Here is a 26648-nt window from a genome sequence, read left to right as displayed (position 1 = left end):
GAAATGGTGAAGAGGAAGGGCTAAACCAGTCACTCCCTGCCCGACGGAGAAATCTCGAAAGAAAAACTCCCTGGCAAGACCCTTCCAGGGAATGGTGAGGAGGAAGGGCTAAACCAGGTTCTGGAAAGAAGAATGTTGCTCAGACCTCCCTGAAGATTCTTCCTGCTCTTGCACGTGCCATGCTCTGCGTTTACGTGGTGAAGACCGTGTTCTGGAAATACGCGCTCCAGAAGACTCGCCAGGTTGCCCGTGTTGCGAAACCCCGACGGGAATTGTGGTTGCAATTGCCCTGGAGCTCGCGCAATGGTAAATCAATGGAAGCGCCCGTGCCCGGGCACGCAAGCGCGTGGGGGCACAGACGAAAGTGCGCAAGGGAGCGCAGAAGGAGGGCGAGCGTGGTTAGAAGGGCGAAAGCTGGCGGTCGGAATCCGATAGTGCGCAGGCGAGCGATGACGCGTAGGCGAGCGACGGCGCGTTGGCGAGCGATGGCTTACTGGCAGGAATCGCGCTGGCGCTCGCGCGATGGAACACTGTTGGTTCGCGCGCGGGCGAACATGGATGCGCATATGCGCGGGTACGCATATGCGCGGGTACGCATATGCGCGGGTACGCATGCGCGTGGGCGTGTGGTCGCGCAGGCGTGTGGTCGCGAGGGCGAGCGCAGGCGGCCGGGAGACCGATGGCACGTAGGCGGGTGATGGCGCGTTGACGAGCGATGGCCCGAAGGCGAGTGAAGGCGCGTTGGCAAGCGATGGCGCGTTGGCAAGCGATGGCACGTTGGCAAGCGATGGCGCGTTGGCAAGCGATGGCGCGTTGGCAAGCGATGGCGCGTTGGCGAGCGGTGGTGCGTTAAAAACGCTAGCGCGCAGGCGAAGAATCGCGCGGACACTTAGGAGATCACTGACGCGTAAGAGACTAGAGAAGGTTGACGGCAAGAAGGCGACAGGAAAACTTCTTGCCTGCGCCCAGGTCTGATAGATCGTGGGCGAGAGGGCGAACGTTAGCGCGCATCGCGCTAATCAGAAGGCGCCCAGGTGCATCAGGAAGGAGAGCGCTGATGCGAGCTGTCAAGCAGGCGATCCTGGGCGTTCAGGAAAACCGTTGGTGCCCACTGGCGCGTAGCAGGAAAGGGCGCGCAGATGTGCGCTGGCGAACTGAAGAGAGCTGGCGCACAGAAGGACAGGTGAGCACTGAAGAGCAGATGAGCGCTGGCGAGCAGGAAGAAGATCTACGGCGAGACTCGGCTACCGGAGATCGTGGTTCACAGCAGGCGAGCGCTAGAGCGCTACTAGGAGATCGTGGGCGCGCAGGAAAAAACCTGGCACTTAAGGGACTTACCCACACTGTGGAATAAGCTCCTTAGACCCAAAGGTACCGGTGCCCGTTGTAAACGGGGTGTGTTGGCGCCCACTGCGCATCTGCGTCCAGGAACGGAGGTGAAGACTAGAAGGTCTGGCAGGAGAAGCAGCAGCAACGGTCGGTACTCATCGAGGAGGGTTCTCTGCGTAGAACGTCAAACAAAGATGAAGACGCCCTCGGACAGGTGCAACACCCTCCGACCTCCGAAGAGGAGTCTCTGAACGTGACCTCCCCCGAGGGGAAGAGTCACTTGCAGGAGAGACCGTAGGCATCAGCTATCCCCAAAGGGAAACTGAGCTCTCTGCAACAACAGCAGGAGGAGTCCTCCGAAGAGGAGTCTCTGTGGTGAACTCCCCCCCAGGGGAGAAGCACTCGCAGGAGAGACCGTAGGCTCAACTGCCCCCTGAAGGGGACAGAGGCTTCAGCAACAACAGCAGACAGAGGCCTCCGAAGAGGTGTCTCTGTGGTGCACTCCCCCTCGGGGAGAAGCACTCGCGGGAGAGACCGTAGGGCTCAGCTGCCCCCGAAGGGGATTGAGCCTTCAGCAACAACAGCAACAACAGTCGAAGAGGAGACTCTATGAGTGTCCTCCCTCGCGAACGAAAGAGGAACACTTCGTAGAAGAGACGGGTCAAAGAGCAATCCTCCGAAGAGGGGCTCCTGCAGTTGCTCAGCCCCTTGAGCGTAACTGCAGGTACGACCGCTCAGCACCAAGAGCATAGTCGCACGAATAAAGGCAAGAGGAGTTCTCCCCGAAGGGAAAAAACTCAAGCCTGGACGGGAAAACTTCCCTCGGAAGGGAAGTTACCCACCCAAGGAGGCGAGCCTCCTGAGTGTTCTAAAATGAACTGGAGAGCTGTCAGTCGTCACAGGAGCACTTCCAGGAGAAGGAGACACATCCCTGACGAAGATCTATAGGGGAGGCAGCAACAGCAGATTCCCCAGGCCCTAACAAGACAGCTCGCTTCATTGCCACATTACAGAAACGAAACTAGTTCGTTAACTGTGAAAAATAAAAAACAAAAATCATTAGTTAACATTAATTCCCCCGGGAAGACTCCGAAGAGGAATCCCGAGGGAAAAGAACACAAGAATTACACAACAGGCACGTGCCCTCAAAACCACTTACACTCACAGAAGGAGAGCTGTAACAAACATAGAATTATAACAATCATAATTATGTAATTATGTAATTTAAATATGAATGTTCACTAAATGAAGAACGAAAACCCCGAAAGGAATCGTTCTACAAAAACTGAAAAGTCAACAAATACAATTAGATTCATAAACTAATTGAGACAAAATGTACGACGTAGCAACCCCACCCACACGGGAAGGAAGCTACTCAGACGTAGTAAAGGTAAAACGTAGTAAAGGGTGAACAACCTCAAGAGAGAGAGAGAGAGAGAGAGAGACCGTAGTCAAACTCGATCGCGACCCATGAAATTACACCGTGGTGGCCTAACTGCCGAGGGCTCCACGGAGATATTGTACACTACACACGCAAGCACGAACTCTGAAAAGGAAACTTACTGATTTCTATACTCAAATATATACATAAACACGAAAAATTTTTTACATATATATTGAGTATAAGAAAAGTAAGTGATTAAGTAGAGAGAAAACAAATAATAGCTGCCAAGCGAGGACGAAGACACGCACGTCTGTCCATCGTCCGAGCCAAAAATGAGACATTTCACCGGTGTGAGGGGGGGAGGGGTAGCAAGCTACCCCTCCCCCTACCCCTGCTAACTAGCGCGGGGTAGTAAACCCTCGTTAAAATCTAATGGCTCGTCAATTTCAGCTACGCCGAAAGTAAACCCAATGTAAATAGCGTGGTTTGTATTTCGGTTACGGAACAAATGTGAACTTGATTAAGTCTGTTCATGAGCATAGCAAGGGCAAAGTTAATGTTAATGGAGTCCTGTCAAATGAATTTCCAGTGAACAGCGGAGTACTCCAAGGGAATGTGTTGTCCCTATGTTGTTTATCCTTCTCAAGGATTTTGTAATACATAGAACAGTCAGAGATGGTGGTGAAGGATTGGACTGGATTGGTAATAGGAAGTTAGCAGACCTAGAGTATGCTGATGATGCTCTCCTTATTAGCAGAACACCAGAGGATTTGCAATTCTTGCTTACCAGACTGCATGAAATATCACACGAGGTTGGGCTCAAGATAAATAGAAGAAAGAAAGAGATGATGAGAACGGAGTATGCATCGGAAGGAGAAAGGATTAATGAAGTAGAATCATTTAAGTATTTAGTTTTGTGAAAGATTGCAAAAAGCAAATCAGACAATGGCTAGGCTAATAAAATTTGGAAATGAAATAGCCTGAAATTACATATAAGAATCAGATTATACATCAGTTAAGTGAGATTAGTGTTACTGTATGGACATGAGTCATTGTATGACAGTGAAACAATCTCCAAGATTTAGTAGATTTGAGAACAAAGCCGGCAGAAGAATATTGGGAGTTAAATGACAGGACAGGATTAGAAATGAAACTATAAAAGAGATTACTCGAGTGCCATACTGTATGTTGATGAGATCATGATGAGGGGTAGATGGAGATGGTTTAGGTATACCTTTTGCACTCCCCAAGACAGATTAGTTCAACAAACATTTAGCTGGACTCCACAAAGCACTAGAAGAGTTGCAAGCCCCAGGCCTACGTGGCTGTGGACTATGAATCATAAAGTAGATGATGAATGGAGAAGTACTGAATTAAAAGCTCAAGCTAGATGACTGGCGAAACCTAATCGAGGCCCTTTGCATCAATAGGCATAGGAGGAGATAATGATGATGATGACTATAAAAATATATAGTATTTAATAAAAATAGTTTTTCAATATTTCATTTACTGTCAATTTTAATGGCATATCAAAGTTTAGTCATTAAATCCCTGTTGCTGATGCACAATAATTCTGTAGTTTTTACCTTCACAGCGCTTGGTTACAAAGCTTAGGAAATTATTGACATTTTCTTCCAATTCTTAAGATAGCTTTTGTGTAATTTACTTTACTAAACCTTTCCATAAACTGAAAAAGGTATAATGTAATAATATAGTCATAGTGTCTTCTGCTTTAAGTCATTTGCAACAATTATGGTATATGTATACTATCCAACGAAAATTAAAATTCAAGCAAAACAGTTGTTCAAAACAATACTCGAGAATATGGGCCACATTCTACTCTCGGTTCCTGAGGTTCCAGGTTGCACAATACTGCTCAAAGCTCTTCACAAACACAGACAACTCCCCTGAGGAGGGGAGGTTATGCTCTTCAGTCATAAGACAAGGCTTAAGGCTAAGCAGCAACCTTTCACTGCCAAACCAGAGAGGAGTTTCTTGAAGAAGATCAACGATTAAGTTTGCGATCTGAGCTGAAGATGTTAACAGATCTGGTTATCCATTCACTTATGACCACCTGGGAGGAACTAAGTTCATCCAAGACCTAGCAAGATTGATACTCTGTTGATCAGTCAGGGAATCAGACTGAACAAGGCCAAGATATAGGCTTCCCAAGATGAAACTGGCTGACAGCTCTATGGTCCAAATTGCCCAGATATGCATGTTTTGCTGACTTCCAAAGTGGTAGTGTACCTCCTTACTTCTTGATATAAGCTACTGCAGCAGTGTTGTTCCTCATTAACACTACCGAATGCTCCAACATAAGCATCCCCTACTATCTATTCTCTGCCTCCATTACTGAACTGTTAGGTTGGGGGGCTTTGAAAGGGCTGTATATTCACAGGATCCACCAAAGTGGAAGTAGTTCCAGGCCATCCTGATTGGGGTCTGGAGGTCATGGCTACCTTTTCTCCCACCAACACCGCAGGCATAGCCATACACGCAGGTTTGTCTGAAGATGCCCCAAAGAACAAGGGCCCTTGAAGAAGACTATGGTGGATCAGAGCTCTTTAAATAAGATTTCCACTTCTCCACTGTCATCTGCACCTCAGCAAGAGGGATGTAGTTCTCAGCAACAAAGAACTCTGAAGCACCAGTACTACCTCTGGACAAACTTAATTTGAAAAACGAGATACCAGAGCATCCCTCTCTCACAGTTGGCTTACTGGTTTCCTGACAGGTTTGATCTACACAGTACAGCACAAGTCTCCTCTAGGTCTTCAAAGAGGGGATCTTGTTGAACTGACTGGAAGCAAGGGAGTTCTCAGATAAAAAGATCTATTTGGAAAATCAATCCAGGGCCAACTGGTAAGATCCGACCATGGCAGCTCCAGAGGTCTCAACCCTTGAGAGGCATCCAAGCACTGATCAATGACCGAGGACCTACCTAAAGTTCGCGCTATGTTTGCCACACTGAGTTCATTGTATTCTTACAACTCTGGGTTCTCTTCTGCTACTGGTACTGGGCCAAGGTTCGGTACATACGTGGAACAAGAATCCTGAGCATCCTCATCACAGATCATTAATGCAAACATTGTCCCTATAAGACAACCAGCAAAATAATCAGCAGCCAATGAAAGACCAGGCTGGTTGTCACCGGGGAGAGAAAATCTTTGATCCCATCAATCTGGAGACATACCGTTTGCCATACCTGTAAACACATGCACATTTTTCAATCTTCAAAACAATTCTTGTTATCAACACATACTCCATTAATGTCCTTTCTATAACTCTTCCATTTGCCACTCTTACCCATGTATACTTACTCTATTAATATCATTCTTTTTGAGAAAAAATTACTACTTATCAGCAGCTCTTATTTAACACACATATCTACCAATCTGATCACTCTCATTTTCATCTGGTATGCCATACTTCCCAATGACACCTTCTACCTCTAGCACCCACTCTGGCATTTAAGTCACCCATCAAAAACTACATAATTCTTTCTACCCAGTCCTTCTACACACCTATTGAATTCATTCCACTCTTCTTTACTTTTCTCACAACCTGGCCCATACACACTAAATCCCAACATTCCCTACCCAACCTATCCCTTAAACCCATTAACCTAGATGATACCTCCTTCCATTCCACAACTTTATGTCATCCATGATCCATTCACTCAGCAATAATGCCACACCCTCTCTTGCTCTTCCCATTTCAATCCTTCACCAAACATCACCATTCGCTCTTCCCTTTTATCTTTGTCTAACACAAGGCCAATACATCCATCCTTCTATTCCAAGCCATACATCCAATCTCACATCTTCAACTCTCGAAATACATCCATGCACATTCAGACACCCTAAAACTAGAGTGTGAGGATCAATCACTCTCCCCCCAGCTCCTCTTCTTTGATATTTCGCAGGAAACTATGCAGGAGAGGAGATTCCCAGTTCCCGCATCCTGTCCCTTTGAATTGCCTCTTACGATACGCAGGAATAACGTTGGCGTTATTCTAATTGTTGTTATACCCATGCGGCCACAGGGGGCATACATAACCTAATTTGTTTTCAGCATTCATACAAAAAATATAGTTTGTCTGATAAAGTTTCAATTGTTTCCCACAAGTTTTAAAACTCAAAATAAAGGAGCAAATAAACAATGCTGGCACATGTGAAGCATTCAGTCATGAATCAATGTCATGGTGAAGTACAGGCGATGTAAAAATTTACTTCTGTACTAACAATATCATTTTATCACAAAACAAATGGAAAAATATATCTATGGAATCTTTTTCAAGTATACTCTCATGAAAAATGTTATTTTGATAATAAAATAAATTTTTGAATATACTTACCCGGTGATTATAATAGCTGCAACTCTGTTGCCCAACAGACAACTCTACGGTAAAAACTCGCCAGCGATCGCTACACAGGTTGCGGGTGTGCCCAACAGCGCCATCTGTCGTCCAGATACCCAGTACTCAATGTAAACAAAGACTCAATTTTCTCCTCGTCCCACTGCGTCTCTATTGGGGAGGAAGGGAGGGTCCTTTAATTTATAATCACCGGGTAAATATATTCAAAAATTTATTTTATTATCAAAATAACATTTTTCAATATTTAACTTAGCCGGTGATTATAATAGCTGATTCACACCCAGGGGGGTGGGTAGAGACCAGCAATATATGTTTACACTTTTATGAGCTAAGAGTTTTTATTTCATTTTAGAAGTTATCAAAATAACAAAAACAAAATAAATAGGTACCTGGTAAGGAAGTCGACTTGAACAATTACTCTGCCTTTTAAGTACGTCTTCCTTACGGAGCCTCGCGATCCTCTTAGGATGCAGATCGACCCCTAGGATCTGAAGTATCAAGGGTTGCAACCTATACAACAGGACCTCATCAAAACCCCTAATCTAGGCGCTCTCAAGAAATGACTTTGACCACCCGCCAAATCAACCAGGATGCGAAAGGCTTCTTAGCCTTCCGGACAACCCAAAAACAACAATAAAAACATTTCAAGAGAAAGATTAAAAGGGTATGGAATTAGGGAATTGTAGTGGTTGAGCCCTCACCCACTACTGCACTCGCTGCTACGAATGGTCCCAGTGTGTAGCAGTCCTCGTAAAGAGACTGGACATCCTTTAGATAAAAAGACGCAAACACTGACTTGCTTCTCCAATAGGTTGCGTCCATTATACTTCGCAGAGATCTATTTTGCTTAAAGGCCACTGAAGTTGCGACAGCTCTAACTGCGTGTGTCCTTACCTTCAGCAATGCTTGGTCTTCCTCACTCAGATGGGAATGAGCTTCTCGTATTAACAGTCTGATAAAATAGGATTAAAGCATTCTTTGACATAGGCAAAGATGGTTTCTTAACTGAACACCATAAAGCTTCAGATAGGCCTCGTAAAGGTTTAGTTCGTTTTAAATAGAACTTAAGAGCTCTCACAGGGCATAAGACTCTTTCTAGTTCATTGCCAACCATATTCGATAAGCTGGGAATATCGAACGATTTCGGCCAAGGTCGAGAAGGTAGCTCGTTTTTGGCTAGAAAACCAAGTTGTAGAGAACATGTAGCCTTTTCTGACGAAAATCCGATGTTCTTGCTGAAGGCATGAATCTCACTGACTCTTTTAGCTGTGGCTAAGCATACCAGGAAAAGTGTCTTTAAGGTGAGATCTTTCAGGGAGGCTGATTGTAGCGGCTCAAACCTGTCTGACATGAGGAATCTTAGTACCACGTCTAAATTCCAACCAGGTGTAACCAAACGACGCTCCTTCGTAGTCTCAAAAGACTTAAGGAGGTCCTGTAGATCTTTATTGTTGGAAAGATCTAAGCCTCTATGCCGGAAGACCGATGCCAACATGCTTCTGTAGCCCTTGATAGTGGGAGCTGAAAGTGATCGTTCTTTTCTCAGGTATAAGAGAAAGTCAGCAATCTGAGCTACAGAGGTACTGGTCGAGGATACAGATACTGACTTGCACCAGTTTCGGAATACTTCCCACTTCGATTGGTAGACTCTAAGGGTGGATGTTCTCCTTGCTCTAGCAATCGCACTGGCTGCCTCCTTCGAAAAGCCTCTAGCTCTCGAGAGTCTTTCGATAGTCTGAAGGCAGTCAGACGAAGAGCGTGGAGGCTTTGGTGTACCTTCTTTACGTGTGGCTGACGTAGAAGGTCCACCCTTAGAGGGAGACTTCTGGGAACGTCTACTAGCCATCGAAGTACTTCGGTGAACCATTCTCTCGCGGGCCAGAGGGGAGCAACTAGCGTCAACCTTGTCCCTTCGTGAGAGGCGAACTTCTGCAGTACCTTGTTGACAATCTTGAACGGTGGGAATGCGTATAGATCTAGATGCGACCAATCTAGGAGAAAGGCATCTATGTGTATTGCTGCTGGGTCTGGGATTGGTGAGCAATATATTGGGAGCCTCTTGGTCATCGAGGTTGCAAAGAGATCTATGGTTGGTTGGCCCCAAGTGGCCCAAAGTCTCTTGCATACATCCTTGTGGAGGTTCCATTCTGTTGGAATGACTTGCCCCTTCCGACTGAGACAATCTGCCATGACATTCAAGTTGCCTTGGATGAACCTCGTAACTAGTGATATGTTTTGACCTTTTGACCAGATGAGCAGGTCCCTTGCGATCTCGTACAACGTCAGTGAGTGGGTCCCTCCTTGCTTGGAGATGTACGCCAAGGCAGTGGTGTTGTCCGAGTTCACTTCCACCACTTTGCCTTGAAGGAGAGACCTGAAGCTTTTCAAGGCCAGATGTACTGCCAGTAGCTCCTTGCAGTTGATATGCATTATCCTTTGACTCGAGTTCCATAGTCCCGAACATTCCCGACCGTCTAATGTCGCGCCCCAGCCTACGTCCGATGCGTCCGAGAAGAGAACGTGGTTGGGAGTCTGAACAGCCAGGGGAAGACCCTCTCTTAGGCTGATACTGTCCTTCCACCAAGTCAGGCAAGACTTCATCTTCTCGGAAATGGGGATCGAGACCGCTTCTAGCGTCTTGTCCTTTTTCCAGTGAAATGCTAGGTGGTATTGAAGAGGACGGAGGTGTAGTCTTCCTAATGACACAAACTGTTCCAGGGATGATAGCGTCCCTATCAGACTCATCCACTTCCTGACTGAACATCGTTCCTTCTTCAGCATGTTCTGGATGCATAACTGGGCTTGGCTTGTTCTGGGGGCCGACGGAAAAGCCCGAAAAGCTAGACTGTGAATCTCCATCCCTAAATACACAATAGTTTGGGATGGGACCAGTTGTGACTTTTCCATATTGACAAGGAGACCCAATTCCTTGGTCAGATCTAGAGTCCACTTTAGATCCTTCAGACAGCGACGACTGGAAGAAGCTCTGAGAAGCCAGTCGTCCAAATAGAGGGAGGCTCGGATGTCCGCTAAATGAAGGAATTTGGCTACATTCCTCATCAGCCTCGTAAACACAAGAGGAGCTGTGCTTAGGCCAAAGCACAGGGCTTGAAACTGGTAGACAACCTTTTCGAAAACGAATCTCAGAAAAGGTTGGGAGTCCGGGTGGATGGGGACGTGGAAGTAGGCGTCCCTTAGGTCTAAAGAGACCATCCAGTCTTCCCTTCTGACCGCTGCTAAGACTGACTTTGAGGTCTCCATGGAGAACGTCTGCTTTGTGACAAAGACTTTCAGAGCACTGACGTCTAGCACCGGCCTCCACCCTCCTGTCTTCTTTGACACCAAGAAGAGTCGGTTGTAGAATCCCGGAGATTGAAGGTCCGAGACTCTGACCACTGCTCCCTTCTCTAGTAAAAGACACCTCCTGTTTCAAGGCTCGTCTCTTGTCTTCCTCTCTGTACCTGGGAGAGAGATCGATGGGAGACGTTGCTAGAGGGGGTTTCCGTACAAACGGGATCTTGTACCCCTCTCTGAGCAACTTCACAGATTGTGCATCTGCGCCTCTCTCTTCCCAGGTCTGCCAGAAGTTCTTGAGTCTGGCTCCCACTGCTGTCTGAAGAAGCTGGCAGTCAGACTCTGCCCTTAAAGGACTTGGTTCCTTTCTTCTTTCCTCGTTTCCCTTCGGCACGAGCACCTCCTCTGCTGGAGGCTCTGCCACGAAAGGGCGGAATAAAACGGGACGCTGGAGTGTCCATCCTTGGTCTAGCTGACAAGGTAGGCAAAGGGGTAGCTTTGCGAGCGGAGGACGCAACAAGATCGTGAGTGTCCTTCTGTATCAATGAAGCGGCTATTTCCTTAATCAGGTCTTCTGGAAAAAGGCACTTGGAAAGAGGAGCAAAAAGAAGCTCGGATCTCTGGCACGGTGTAACTCCAGCTGAAAGGAATGAGCATAGGTTTTCACGCTTTTTAAGGACTCCGGACACAAATGATGCAGCAAGCTCACTAGACCCATCACGTATGGCCTTGTCCATGCAGGACATAATGAGCAAGGAAGACTCTTTCTCTGTCGGAGAGATCTTTCTGCTTAGGGCTCCTAGACACCAGTCTAAGAAGTTAAAAACTTCGAAGGCCCTAAAGATACCTTTCAAAAGGTGGTCCAGGTCCGAAGATAACCAACATATCTTTGAGCGTCTCATGGCAAGGCGGCGGGGAGAGTCTACGAGGCTTGAGAAGTCGCCCTGGGCAGAGGCAGGAACTCCCAAGCCGAGAACTTCTCCCGTGGCATACCAGACGCTCGATCTAGAAGAGAGTCTAGCAGGGGGAAACGTAAAGGCTGTCTTCCCTAAACTCTTCTTGGACTGCAACCATTCTCCTAACACCCGCAAAGCTCTCTTGGACGAGCGTGCGAGGACGAGTCTAGTAAAGGCAGGAGCGGTAGACGGCATGCCTGACACAAACTCTGACGGAGGAGAACGAGGAGCCACAGAAACAAACTGGTCCGGAAACATCTCTTTGAAAATGGCCAAAACTTTCCTAAAGTCCAAAGACGGTTGCGAAGACTTAGGCTCGTCCAATTCTGATTGTGGTTAATCTATGTGTGCAGCAACATCATCATCAGAAAGTCCCTCATCCGATAACTGATGAGGAAACGGCAACGGAGTGGGTAACGGCTGGTTCGCTGAGTCCGGTCGCACGGGTGCATGCGTGACTGAGCCGGACGCAACGTCATGGAACTGCTGCCCAGTCTGTGAACTGGCAACAACCATGGCAGCGCGGGGACGCACAGCGTCTACTCCAGACTGTCTAGACTGATGTGGGTGCACAGTGGAAACCACACTGGGTTGCGGAGGTTGACGCACCGCGTCAAAACAAAGCAACTCTGACGGTTGGTGAACCTCCCGAACGTCAACGGAGACCTCCGTGCGTCGCTTAACATCAACATGCGGCTGGCAGATCACACTGGAACGCATGGGTGGCGGAACTCTCTCAACTGGTGTGCGTGAGAAGGTTACCTCAGCGTCCACAGGACGAACAACCGATCGTGTGGAAGGTTGTATGCTAGGTGCTGCACTAGCTGGTGCGGCAGCAACCTTCTCCGCACGAAAGTCCTGCATTAGAGACGTTAGTTTAGACTGCATGTCTTGCAGTAGAGACCACTTAGGGTCTACAGGAGCAGGTGCGGCGACAGACGGTGTTACTGTCTGAAGCGGTACCGCTTTGCCTCTCTTAGGCGGTGAGCAGTCATCGGATGACGGCAGCGAGTCCGAACTGACCCAGTGGCTACAACCGGGCCGTTGGACTTGCGCTGAAGGGACCGACTTGCGTTTAAGCGGTCGTGAGACCTTGGTCCAGGGTTTCTTGCGAGAAACACCTTCCGAAGACGAGGTATAAATGGGCTCTCTCGTCTTAGTTAGGTAGGGGCGATCTTGGGTAGATACGCCCGATACCACGGAGGGAACGTCTGTTCGCTGATTAAAGCCTCTCGAACCCATTTGTCGTACGACATTGCTTCTCCCCTGGACTTGGGAGCTTGCAAGAGGTCCCGGACTAGGAGGACGACAGGCACGAACAGACGAACCCTCAAGCGCAACACTATCCACAACACTATCACTCGGCACTTTAGCACTTCCCACTGCACTTTTTCACTTAAGCTCCCTCACATCCGCCATGAGCTGATTACGGTCACTAGCAAGGGACTCAACTCTCTCACCCAGAGCCTGGATGGCACGCATCATATCAGCCATCGAAGGTTCCTGAGTGCCAGGAGGGGGGTTAGGAGCAACCACTACAGGGGAAGGAATAGGTTGTGGGGCATGAGGAGAGGATAAATCAACAGAACGAGAAGAACTTCTCCTAACTCTATCTCTCTCTAGCCTACGTGTATACTTTTGGAACTCGATAAAATCGAATTCCGAAAGCCCAACGCACTCCTCACACCGATCTTCCAATTGACAGGTTTTATTCCGACAATTGGAACAAACAGTGTGAGGGTCGATAGAAGCCTTCGGAAGACGCCTTGAACAGTCCCTAGCATTGCACTTCCTAAATTTTGGGACTTGTGAAGGGTCAGCCATTTTGAATTGGTCAAAGGGAAATTCAAAAACTATCAAAAAGTCATCAACAAAGAATCCGTTATCAAAAAGAGTTCAAGGATTTGTGTGAAGAGAAACCCTGCACAGCGAAAGCTCAAAACTAGAATACTGTAAAGTACTTCACCAATTAGTTGTGAAAAAACTCCAGTTTAGCAACAGCGAGTAAGTACGTCTTGTCGATAGCTCGACAGAGAGAAAATTGAGTCTTTGTTTACATTGAGTACTGGGTATCTGGACGACAGATGGCGCTGTTGGGCACACCCGCAACCTGTGTAGCAATCGCTGGCGAGTTTTTACCGTAGAGTTGTCTGTCGGGCAACAGAGTTGCAGCTATTATAATCACCGGCTAAGTTAAATATTGAAAAATATTGTTTCTTTGAAAAAAAAAATTAGGAGCCAAGTAGAATTTTAAACCAAGAAACAAAATTACTGTATGACAATATCCTAGTTAATACTAAAACATATTATCCTTACTCAGGTGGCGCATCTGACCAAGCATTCTTTGGATGACTGTGATGAAAGGACTGCAAATCTTTTATCCTCTTCTCTTCATCCCTTATTTCTTTTTTTCTTTTGTTCTCTTCTTCTAAAAGCTGCCGCCTTCGCTCTTCCTCCTGAGCTTGACTGAGCTGCTCTAATTGCTTGAGTTTAAGTTCCTCTTCGAGCTTTTTCTGTAGATGTAAATACATTGAAATAAGAATAAGAATAAAAAGATTAAAAATTCACTAACTAGCATAACTGACAGTCCAATTGAGAAAATATCAGCTTTATAGGCTAAAGGGTCCCTTGGGAATAAGTAAGACCATCTCGAATAACAAGTTTCTTAAAGCAACAAGAGATTCTTTCATCCATGAGTTTTTCAGAGTACCAAAAACTTGATAATAGAAAGGCCAGAATAGTGGGAAAAGTCTTACGCTAATATTATACAAAAGTAAAGGGGGATACACTGCAACATGGAAATTATAGAGGAATAAAACTTCTTGAACAGGCTATGAAAATATTAGAAACCACTTTATCCCTTACAGATCAATAACAGAAACAGTTAATGAGGCAATTACAGTAAAATTACAGCATAAAGAGGATGCTGTATCAGATATTTTCTATTTCTTTTTTTTTTATGAAAGCCATCAGCAGAGTAAAGGGGTAAGTAATTAAATGGGCATTATAAAGACAAGGGATACCAGAAAGACTCATAAAATTAGTGGTGCTACTTGACTATAACATTAGATCTAGAGGGAAGGTCATAGCAGAGATATCAGGAGTTTGAAAAATGTTAGTGCCCATCAAGAAAGAAGCTACAAAATAGTGCAGGAAAGGGGCCCCTGTGAGCTGCTGTATAAAAACAACTTAATGTTAAAGGAAGAATCCAAGAAAGTGGTAGAAATATCTAAACAGTAGAAGAAATGAACCGATAGAAAGCAAATCTAATAGTCACTGGAAAAGATACAAACTTCAAATGTAACCAAGAAAGTAACCATGTGGTTGTTACAGGGAAGATGTGAGGGTAAATCCTGTACTGTGTACCAAATGTAAAATATATAACAAGAACAAATGAGAAGATGGAAGAGTTGGGAACTCTTATGTGATAGAGGAGCATGTCTCAGAAATTATTTAAAAAAAAATACTACTTTGGAAATACACTGGACTGTGAAGAAAAAGCTGAAAAAACAGTAAGAGGAAGGGAGGGAGAGGTAGAAGCTTGGATGAGATGGAGACATTGCCAAACTACTGTACTGGTAAGTAAAAATGTCCCATTAGTAAAGCAAGCAAAGACCTATGATGGCTGCATACGGTCTGTACCAATATATGCTACAGAAACAGAATTTTAATGATAAAATTAATGATTTCTATCCTCACCTGGGGTTCATCTGGCTTCCTTCTCAAAAATAGTTAAAACTTTGACATCCAACAAATTTAAAATATCCAGTTTCCCTTTATTTCCATAGGCTACCCCTCTAATAGCGTATTGTGACTGTATGGCGGTGTATGGCAATAAGACTCTTGGATAGCTAACTACGAAAAGACATTGCAGTCTACTAAGTCCCAATGTGTTCAACAGCCTCTTGTCATCCCTAGTCAGTGAGTGAAAAGACAAAGAGGGCATACTTGAGGTTCATCTGGTTAAATCCTTAATCCCACAATCTGATGGAGTAAGATAGTGCAGGAAAGAGCTAATCAATCTAATGCCCTGGCCTTACAACAATTACTTGTAACCCACCTCCAATTAACACAAGAGGTTAACTACTGCACTACACAATAATTGTTCCGTGGCTACTTTGCTCTTGGTAAGGGTAGAAGAGACTTTTTAGTTATGGTAAGCAGTTCTTTTAGGAGAAGGACACTTTAAAATCAAACCATTGTTCTCGAGTCTTAGGCAGTGCCATACCCTCTGTACAATGGTCTTCCACTATCTTGGAGTTGAGTTCTCTTGCTTGAGGGTACACTCGGGCCCCTTTTCTCTATCCTTCCTCTCCCTCTTGTTTTTTGTTTTTTTCATAGCTTATACATGAAAGACGTATTCTAATGTTGTTACTGTTCCTAAAATATTTCATTTAAGGGGATCGGCCGCCTAAAATACCGAAAAAATATGAAACATATTCGATTTGCTGAAAAAAATTCTATGGCTTCGTAGAGCATTCAAGAATGTGTGCACGAAGTATTATGCTAAAATTCACCCTACTTTTCTAGTTATGGCCTGAAATGTAACAATAACTTTATACACAGAAAACACCAGTAGCGCAAATTATTTAGTCTGGTATAGTTTTTGTGATATATGTTACAAAAACTTCCTTTGAAATGAAATATATAATGTCAATAATATCCTAATAGGCACCTTTCTAGTTATAACTAGACAAGACAAAAGACCCATCATGAGTCATGAGGCTCAGTTGCCTATAAATCTTCACGTAATAAGGTCGCATTTTTTCATGCTCGCTAGCCTTGACTGAACTCTCTTTTTTTCTGCGGTGTTTTTAGTTTTTCACCATGCCTAAAAGGCGCAATAGTTCATTTCATGCTTCTAGAATGCGGAAACGCCAATTTGATATAGCCATCGAAGAAGTAGAACAGAGAATTCAAGAAACTAATGCCACAGAGGGGAATGAAGCGACAACGAGAGAGAGAGGGGCCGCGCAGCAAATGGCGCACGCTAACATCACTGCTGGCCAGAGACCAACCACATCCACCCCTAATCGTCTCTCTATTCGTTCATCACTGCTAAAGGGCAAAGATATTTTAGAAGAAGAATGCAGTGGATCGGAGGCTGATATTATCAACGATAGTGAAAATAAAATGATAATAATAAGTGAAGCAAGACTTGAAAAATTACTTGAATCACAAATACCGAATTGTAGATGCAAAGTAATTCCGAGGATCCATTTGGCAAGGGATGGATTTGAGACACTAATAAAAAAGATATGCCCTAAATGCAGAGGTAACTATGATACCCTAGAGTAATACCTTATAACAAGATCAGATAAGGGGGGACCAGGAGCCTAAAATTTATAATAATATGTCTTAGGCACAAAGATAATCAATTGATTAATATTTCTATTCATAATACTTTTGCATTAAAGCAATAGACATTAAAAATAAGATTTGAAACACAGTTAATACTCAAAAAAAAAAAAAAAACATAAAATTAATGGTAACACAGTCTTTTACTTTTTTTATGTACCTAAAACTTTGAAGGCCCGTTTCTCAAAACATAAGTTTTTCACCTTCAAAATGTATCTCCTCCCTTAGTATTGGACCAATCTTAATGTAATTTCATATATAATATGGGGAAACATGGTAGATTAAAAAAAAGCCGGGGATTTTTAATATTTTGAGTTTCTGATTTTTGGCAAATTTTTTCCTGTAATTTTTCCAGGAAAATTTCATAAAAAAAAAGAAAAATTCATATCTTGGAAAATAATTGAATAGAAAATCCCCGGCTTTAAATCGAAGGTCCATATGTGTTTTATACATGGTTCAAATCTTATCCCTTAAAACCAAAAATCAAAGGAGGAGATGCATTTTGAAAATGGCCATTTTTGGCCGAAAAAAGCTCTGGCGTCACAAAACCTAAGGTCACTGAACAAAAAAAAATTCCCCAAAAGTTCCACACAATATCCTTTAACAAACCCCCTATATATCAACAACCTGTCGTTAAAAAAGTCGGAAACCGGCAGATCCCCTTAAATTGTTTATCACTTTTCATTTAGTTTGTTTAATTCCTTGTTTCCTTTCCTCACTCGGCTATTTTTCCCTGTTGGAGCCCTTGGGCTTATGGCATCCTGTTTTTCAAACTAGGTTTGTACCCTTGCAATTAATAATACTAAGGGTGATAAACCAAAGCTAGCAAGTCTCAAATAATATCACACAAATTTAGATTGACATTTTTTTAATATACTGTACTATTGATTATTCATGATGATCCGAAAATGAACATGATCTTTTATAAATGAATACAAACTTTTATAAATCATATCTAAGGTTCAAAACAAGAGCTCTTCAAGATATTGCAACACTAAACCTATATTTCAATAAACAACGTTTAAAATTGGAGGTTTCTCAATTACATATCCATTATAATACACAAGGCAGATAAATCCAATCCAAGATGTCTGAGAATGGTATTAAGCATGGACCTAAAGCTATTAATAGCCAAAAGAAACCATTTACTTTCACAAAAGCCAAAATTACAATATTTTCTAAACCAGTCTCAGTCAATGAATCATTTCTTGACCTGCGCCCATCAAAATACACATCACTATTATTGGTAGATTGTCTCTTGGAACCTAACATGAAAAATTTAAAGGGCCTAGAAAACTCTTCTTTTTTTTCTGAGAATATGGTGGATAGTCTCCATGCAGTTAGATGTAGCTGGAAGGTATTTGGATGAACTGATAAATTGGTTCTGTAAGGCAACCTCCTCTAGCATTCTGACAACAGAGGCTACAGATCAGTAAAAAGCTCTCTAAGGTTGAGATACTACCACTGTTGAGTTATTGGGTCTTTTGACTGGACAGATAGTAATACACTGGATCTCTCTCTCTCTCTCTCTCTCTCTCTCTCTCTCTCTCTCTCTCTCTCTCTCTCTCTCTCGTTACGGCTCACTTTTCCTTTGCCTACACATATACCGAACAATCTGGCCTATTCTTTCTACATTTCTCTGTCCTCATACACCTAACAACAGTGACTTTACCAAACAGTTTTTCTTTGTTCAAGGGGTTAACTACTGTACTGTAATTGTTCAGTGGCTACTTTCTTCTTCGTAAGAGTAGAAGAGACTCTTTAGCTGCGGTAAGCAGCTCTTCTAGAAGGACACTCCAAAATCAAACCACAGTTCTTTAGTCTTGGGTAGTGCCATAGCCTCTGTACCATGGTCTTCCACTGTCTTGGGTTAGAGTTCTCTTGCTTGAAGGTAGACTTGGGTCACTATTCTATCTTATTTCTCTTTCCCCTGTTTCTTTTTTTTAGAAGATTTTATAGTTTATATATGAAATATTTATTTCTATTTCATTACTGTTCTTAAAATATTCTTTTTTAATTGTCCATTACTTCTCATGTAGTTTATTTATTTCCTAGGCTCACAGGGCTACTTTTCTTGTTGGAGCCCTTGGGTTTATAGCAACCTGCTTTTCCAACTAGGGTTGTAGCTTAGCAAATAATAATAATAATAATAATAATAATAATAATAATAATAATAATAATAATAATAATAATAATAATAATAATAATAGGGAGCCACCAGCATCATACTGCTGTTTGAAGAAATCCTGAACTTGCTTATCACCACCTGAATCAATGAGAATAGAGAAAATGCATACAGATCCAGATTCCATCAGTTCTATAACACCATAACCACCTTCCCTGCAAGGACATTCGGAATGGGAGAGCCTCCATCTTGCTAAGGGAGGTCACAAACATGTCCACATTTGGTCTTCCCAACAATTATAAATCTCTTGAAGACTAAAGGATGTAGAGACCTCTTGTTTGGGAGTATTTGTTGCTTGCTGCTTTACTGATCTGCTAGGACATTCAATATCCCTGGAATATACGTGGTAGAAGTATCATCCTTAGATCCTTCCAAGATGAAGAGTACTTCCACTATAAGGAACTCCAACCTGGTACCTCTCACATTTCTGATTGTAAGCCAGTGTTGTAGCATTGTCTGAAAATACAGTAACTTCCCTATCATCAGAGATTCCTAAGCTTCAAGGACTTTGAAGATGGCAACAGTGGAAGCTCAAGGCAATTTATGTGTCAGGCTGATCCTTCTCCAACCACCTTCTTGCCATGTGGTGATAATTCTTGGTTGCGTTTCAGCCTTCTTGGCAAGCTTCTGTGAAAAGACAAATCCAGGACCTTTAATTCCAGTGACAAACCATAAGCCTAATAAACATGGTCGCCCCACTATTCCACCAGTTTTAGCAGGTTCTGAATCATTGGAATGTAAATCATGTCTAGATTAGTTGTCCAGTTCCAATGACTATTGAGATGTACAGTAAATAGAAATTCCTCATCTTCAGCCAACTTATCGAAACAAACGTCTTGAGAAATACTAGGGTATCTAAGAGCCTAATCCACATGTAAATTGACAGTGCTTTCAACCCAGGAAGCACTGAATAAAAGGAATGTTCCTATGATCATCCAAAAATATAGAATCCTCAGTGTTGGTATCAGAATGAAATTTTTCACAATGACTAGGACTCCCAACCATACCCAAAGGACCAGAATCTTTTCCACAGCCGTGTTCAACATTAGCCAGTTGTCTAAGTACACCTTGTATGTCCATAAATCTCAACCATTTAGTGACTGGAGCAGAGCCGAATCCAAAACACAGGCATTTAAATCAATATATTCTTTAACCATCTATAAAACACAAAGTTTTCTTGAGTCTAGATGAATAGGGACAAGATAATATACATCTGTCAAATCTATTGACAACATAAAATTTCCTTTCCTTACTGTCCCCAAGACTATAGGAACCTACATTAAAATCCTAGTGAGAACTGTATACATGTTTAGAATCAAGGTATCTAGAACTGGCTTCCAACACCACACTGTCTTGGGGACTAAGAACAACCTGTTGAAAAACCCTGAGGAGGGCTTTAAGATCTTCTCTACTACTTTCTACTCCAAATTTTAGCAATCTCTAATCTCAAAATACAGTACTGTACAGGAATCAGCCGAATTACTGAAATAACTTGGTAAAGGAATGGATTCTACTGACAGAGGAGGGTTGGGGGATGGAGGAATTCAATAAGCCTATCTGACCACTGAGAAAATCCATCTTGGTAGAAACATTTACTTTTTTTGTCTATGAAATTTAAGACTCCTGTTGAAAGTTCTCCAAGGTCTTCTGTCCATACAAAATCCCAAATGCATATCAGAGTTCTAAGAATAATCCCTTGAATGGAAAGAGGAACAGGTTTGAGAAGGGAGAGAACAATAAGGAGGAAAAACCGGTTTTCTTTTAAATGACCTCAAAGCGGCAGTTTGTATTCTTTTAAGCATCAGATCCACAACATAATTAATCCTACCTGCATCCATAAATGAACCCCAAAAACAAGAATTAACCAGAAAGTGCTTTTGCATATCTAAAACTGATACCAACCACAGATGAATACAGCCTATCCATATGCTTAACAACAAAATTAACAAATAATGTAGTAACCTCTAGAGTACCAACTGAAACCATTTAATCCAAACAGCATAAGAAATCTAATATAATATTAAGACCCTACCACCAACTCTGATAAAAAGAGAATCTCAACTAAATTTACCATAACATTACCAATAATAAACATGTTTAGTCAACTAACTCGAAAAACCTATACAGTATTTGATAACTTCCCTCCCTTAACAATCACCAGATCCCAGCAAATCAGCCTGATCTGGGGAAATACTTGTTAAGCTGACACACTCAACCCAACAACGGTCTATATCAAATGCTGCCCTCGACACATGAAAAAAGGGAATGAGGGTCTTTATCATCTAGCAACAAACCCCTTGAATATTGAACACAGGAGGGGATATCAAAGTCAAAAATTTACATCTCTAATTAATCTGAAGCTAAATAAAACTTCTACCCAAAAAACACAAACTGGACTTGCCGAGTGAATGATGCGACCAACTAGAACTGCTACGATGAGAAGATTGAAATGGCTTCTCTTAGTTGGCTTGCCCAAGCAGTCTCATTGCCATAAACTGCCATACAGTATAAGCACAAAACGCAGCTAGAAGGCCTAGGCTATTGAAGTGAAAGAAAATGGAATATAACAAATTTGTAAGTGATTTGTATTTTTCTTAACTATACAAACCTTGAGCTCTTTAATATGGATATGTTGTTCTGGATTGCTGGAAAATGAGCCATAACTTTTTAACAGGAGGCAAACAACTCCTCTGCTTGTTAGCAGGGCAGGTAATTGGGGGTAGACTAACCATTCTGCTCACACACACACAGGTTGTTTGTCAACCCACTTTTGATGCTGGCAGCACTTTATAGGGGAATAGGTGATGGCGGGCCAGGTATGTGTAAAGAACTCAAGGTTTGTATAGGTAAGATAAATACAAATTTCTTACAAATTTGTCATTTGTTCCGTACACACAATATTCTAACCCTTTAGCTCTTTACTATAGAGACTCAACCTTAGGTGGGTGGAAGACCTAACCCAACTGGCTGGAAACTTGTCCTGGGGTACAACTCTAAGCTCGTGTGAGTGTTTAATGGGTACCAAAACCTTGTTAACTCCCACTAAATTATGGACAAGAGTTGACAGCCTGGGTATTAGTGGTAAGGTGCATGTGAACTTAAGCACTGTGACTTGACTATATAAGGATATTGGAGAGTGTAACACTCCTCTCACTTAATCTAGATATTGCTGTCTCCCCCTCGCAGAAAGAACGGGGACTTGACAAAAATATATCTTGCATATTTCATACAACACAAAATAAAATAAGTAATTACCTGCAGTCGCGGGTAGGTCAGCTAGCAGAGTCGTCCAGATGCTGTACCCCAAGAGAGGGGAAGATATAGAATGAAAAGGCCAGTCATTCTATCCATTCATTCCAGACGAAAACTGGGTAACTACTGCCTTCGACCAACTCCTATTTATCCTATAAGGGAGCTGAGGTAACTTACACCCCACTGACACGCCTAAAATCATGAACTCTGGGTCTATGATCTCCTGGACCAAGGTTGGGATTAGTGCACACTCAATTACTTGGTAAATCCAATCTAATAGTGTTCTTTGTGGCCCTTGTATTGACCCTGCTGTGTAGACAAGCAGTCGTTTGACTTGCGGGTGAGTTCCTGAAGTTCATTTGACGTAGTGCCTCAGTGCTCTCACAGAACATAGTAACAGCTGAACAGGATCATTAGTTACATGACGAAGACTTGAAATCTGAAAGGTATCGAGCCTAGGGTCCGCTACAGCCGGATTCTGAGTCTTACCAATGAACTCAGGGATAAAGTTGAGTGTTACCTGTTACCATCCCCTTGAATGAACTATGTTGTAAGAAAGATAATGCAATTCACTGACTCGCTTAGCTGAGGCCAGGGCGATCAGGAAAACTACAGTATTCTTAGGGTCAGGAGGAGGTCTAACTTCCAACAGAGGGCAGGTAAGCTCAAAACTCTGTATGAGGATAGAAAATTTCTTGTTTTTGTCACTGTCTGTTGATGGGTGGTGATCTTAGTGCTGGTAGCACCGAGCAGTAAGGACGAGATGTAACTGCCCAATGGAGGAGGGAGTCTTGGCTCGCCTTCCCCAAGCACTCCGACACTGCGTCAATGTCTTCCATGTTGAACAGGGAAGGATCCTCCATCTGCCAGTTGCTTAGTTAGAGCATCTCTCCGTGGGACCTGCCTACTGAGTTTTGAGATGACAGAGTCATCCTCCTCAAGACAAATTTCATCCCACTGGTTAATTAGGCTGAGCGAGAAACTCCATGGCTTTCGCTCTGGAAAGCAAAAAGGTGTTCATTACTTCCTGGTTAACCGGGTCTGCCAATCCTCATGGGCAATGAGGTAACCAACCGAACCACCCCAGAAGTCGATCCATGAGGAGGATTGCAAATAAGCCTTTTTAACTCGCTCAGTGTCCGCGGTTTTGGTCGCAGAGAACGTCACAGGTTGTGCTGACAGCTTTTCGAGCATGATGATGTTCATGACGGACATAATATCCTGGTCTACTGGCAATGGAGAGGATCATCATCCAAAATCTTTTAATAAGTCCTCTGCTTAACAAACGGCAGAGGAAGTAATCGAGGCAAGTGTCCCACTCTCAAGGAATTTTTTGCACCCATTACCAGGGCAAAAACCTTCTTCCTTGATCCCCTCACCATACTGGACCAGGGTAACTTGATCCTCCTCTTTCTGGTTCTGGGTGTTTGGCAGAAGTGATCAAGAAATGTACTGTATCCTTTCCCAACAGAGGGGGATAAAAAGGCTCGCCAAGGTTGTTGTTTTTTCTTATGCAGTACAAAACTTGCATGAGGAAATGTTCCAACTCCTTTTGCTCTATGTTCGAAGTCTTACAACTAGCAACCATTGGCAGCAGTCCATCTGCATGATCAGAAACATTGTCTTCCGAGTAACTCAGTCCTGGACATACACTCATAGGAGTCTGAGCTGGGTAATGTTCGTCAACTGGTTCCCTCACGGGGACCTGAGACCTGGGAGAGAGGTTCTCTGCCTTCGGTAACACCAAGGCCAGGACTGAACTCAAGAAGCCCTTCTGTTGACCTAAAGACTCGGGATAACTCGAGGTCCAGTTCTTCAGATGGGTCTTCAAAGCTTTCCGAGAAGGCGGCTAAGAAGGGATGAGCTCTCCTTCCGAGGAACCTCCACAGGCCGCAAAGCCTGAGGAGGAACCTTCAAAACCGACAGAGGCTCTAGGAAAGGTTTGGTCATCATAAACTCTACCAGGGACAACCAGTAATTGTCTGTGAACGAAATCTCCCTCAGAGATCTCAAGCACCCACTAGTCCTCGGGTGAAGGCTATCTCCTGGGGGAGGTGTTACTTGCATGTGTCCTCTTTTCCTTATATCCAGTTTGACTGGGATAATACCAAATCTTTCCCATACAGGATCAAGGCTAAGTACTGCTGTTACCTAGATGACCACTTACGAGTAAGGGGAGACACAAGGCACTATTGGAGGATGAGCTTGTTTTGTGGCAACACTCCTACGTCTTGGATCCACCTGTACTCCTGGGAGAACCTGATACCCCAAGGGGGATAAGGATAGGCATAGCCAATGCCTGAGGCAATGGAGTTGGATCAGGACCACTAACTGCCTGTTTCACCACCTCCACGAGGTCCTTAAAGCAAGGCAGGTCCTTCACAAATGAAGGCACAGCCACAGGAACCCAAAATAGGTAAGTGATCGTCTGGACGATGATGATAAACCACTGGCTCTCTTGGCAAGTGCACAGAAGCACTAGTGCCACCAGGGTACCATGCACGCCAGAGAAGTGAACAGACCTTCGTCAGCAGGAATGGCTCGTCTACCCACCTAGCCAGCGCATGATTGGTGAGTACAGTACCCATTGACGCACAAGACTCTTCCGCGCAACTAGGTATCGTTCGTCCGCGAGCTGAAGCATCACGAACTGGGGAACAAACACTTGCCAAGGAACCTCCTAGAGGTGGAGAAGTTACCATGTGTGCTCCTGCAGGAGGGGGAAGGCCGATGTCAACCATTGAGTGGGCAGCTGTGAGCTCCTGCAGTGCTCCTAACCTCAGCAAATCCAACAGCCGTTCCTTGGAGGGGGGACCCAAAATCCCCATGGAAGGCCACAGCTGATGCATAGCGCCAAGCGAGAGACTTCCCTGCAACGGTGGGCGCTGACACTTCACTAGGGGAAGTGACATAGTTTGCCGAAACAGGGGGCTGTCTGGAGGGTCAAATGCACATTACTCTTACTCGTTCGTCCTCCTGAGGAAACTGAACAAGCAGAGTCAACGAGGTCGCTCAAGACAGTGTTAAAAGCAGGGACTTCTTCAACCTCAAGGAAAAGTCAAAGGACAAATAATTCCTTTTAGGCTTCTTTCATTGCTTACGGGACTGTTCCCACTGGGAGGATGGCCACTCCCGACACTCTGCACAAGGAGATTCCGAGTGCAGGGTTGCTGTCTACACCCAGGACCCACAGAATGAGGATCCATTTTCTGCGCTGACATGAAGGCGCCGCAAGGGCGACCTTCAATGCCCGGACAAACTGGCAAAGGGGAAGCTCTCAAAACTAATCACTCTTGAAAAGGGAGAAGAAAAACAAAGTTAGTTATAGCTAGTTAAGTAAGGGTTAATGGGATAGTGAGACAACATCAAAAGTGGGTTAACAGCCGACCTGTGTGTGCGTCTATCCCTGGTACCTAACCCATTGCTAACTAGTAGAGGTATTTCTAACCTCGCATTAAAAAGTTACGGCTCGTTTTCCAGCAAGCCATAACATTACATCCATAGTAAACAGCGAGTGGGTTTATATATTGTGTTGAAACAAAGGTATTTTAAAGCTTTAGGATAGAGATTGACATTCTAGCTACCTTTGAGAGGGAAGCCAGATAAATATTGAAACTGAGAGAGAAAAGTGAAGCTATTTTGATAAAGTATTACCTTATAATATAAAGACTTGGGGCTGGAGTACAGAGGAAGTATTATATTACAAATAAGATTTTGGTGAAGATGTAGTCCAGAAACAGGAAAAGAAGGCTGTGAATTCAAAGACTGAGAAAGATGAGGAAAAGTCAAGGTCTTAAAATATGGAATTGCAAGGATGAAGACCTATAGGAAAACCAAAGAAATTGTAGAAATTATTTCAACAATAGCTCCAAGTAGTTTCAGTATACCATCAGAAAGCTCAACCAAAAGATTTGTTCTTATACAAAATGAAATTGAAGCAGGGTGATTTTAAACAAGCTGGACAGTTAAGTATCAAGACACCAAAGAGTACAGATAAAAAGTAAAAGACATAAGCAGCACACCTAGGGATATGGGGATACAGCAAAGTACCTTTATCAGCACCTACAGTGTGCAAATAAGGCATATACTGTATATTGTAACAAGTACCCCTACCTTATTTGGGCTTTTAAAGATCAAACAATAAAATTTCCTAAATCCAGAATAAGAGGTAAAAAGACTATACTGCCACTGGATGGAACACAATAGAAGTTATCAAATCATTTTTTAAATAAATACTGAACAGCAGTACCTCAGAGATCGAATATAATTTGCTCCAAAACTGTTTTCAACACAGAATCAATTTTCTCTCTAAGAATAAATGGAAATAGCATTAATTGGTTCCCCACCCATAGCTGCTACTACTACTGTATATGGTTATTTTTTACACAATGTTTGAAATATTAAAATGGAGTACATGACATAAAAGCATACCAAAAATAAAGTTATAAACTTTAATTAATAAAATACAGTAAATTAATAAATATGGAATAAATGAACACTGAACTTCAC

The 26648-nt window shown here is 43.4% G+C and overlaps 1 protein-coding gene across 7 annotated transcripts in view; it reads right to left on the bottom strand.

The window, feature by feature from the left end:
- LOC137621532 (STAM-binding protein-like) overlaps nucleotides 1–26648 on the bottom strand; it is a 110982-nt gene that overhangs the window by 56061 nt on the left and 28273 nt on the right. For all 7 annotated transcript variants that reach the window (XM_068351900.1, XM_068351898.1, XM_068351899.1 and 4 more), the window contains exon 6: nucleotides 13661–13857. In XM_068351900.1, the coding sequence (XP_068208001.1) occupies nucleotides 13661–13857 (197 nt within the window). The remainder of the gene's footprint in view (nucleotides 1–13660; nucleotides 13858–26648) is intronic.

The sequence above is a fragment of the Palaemon carinicauda genome, chromosome 28 (assembly GCF_036898095.1).
Source record: "Palaemon carinicauda isolate YSFRI2023 chromosome 28, ASM3689809v2, whole genome shotgun sequence".
NCBI classification, from domain to species: domain Eukaryota; kingdom Metazoa; phylum Arthropoda; class Malacostraca; order Decapoda; family Palaemonidae; genus Palaemon; species Palaemon carinicauda.
Note: the sequence above shows the minus strand (reverse complement) of the source record. Positions and strands in the feature narration are given on the sequence as shown.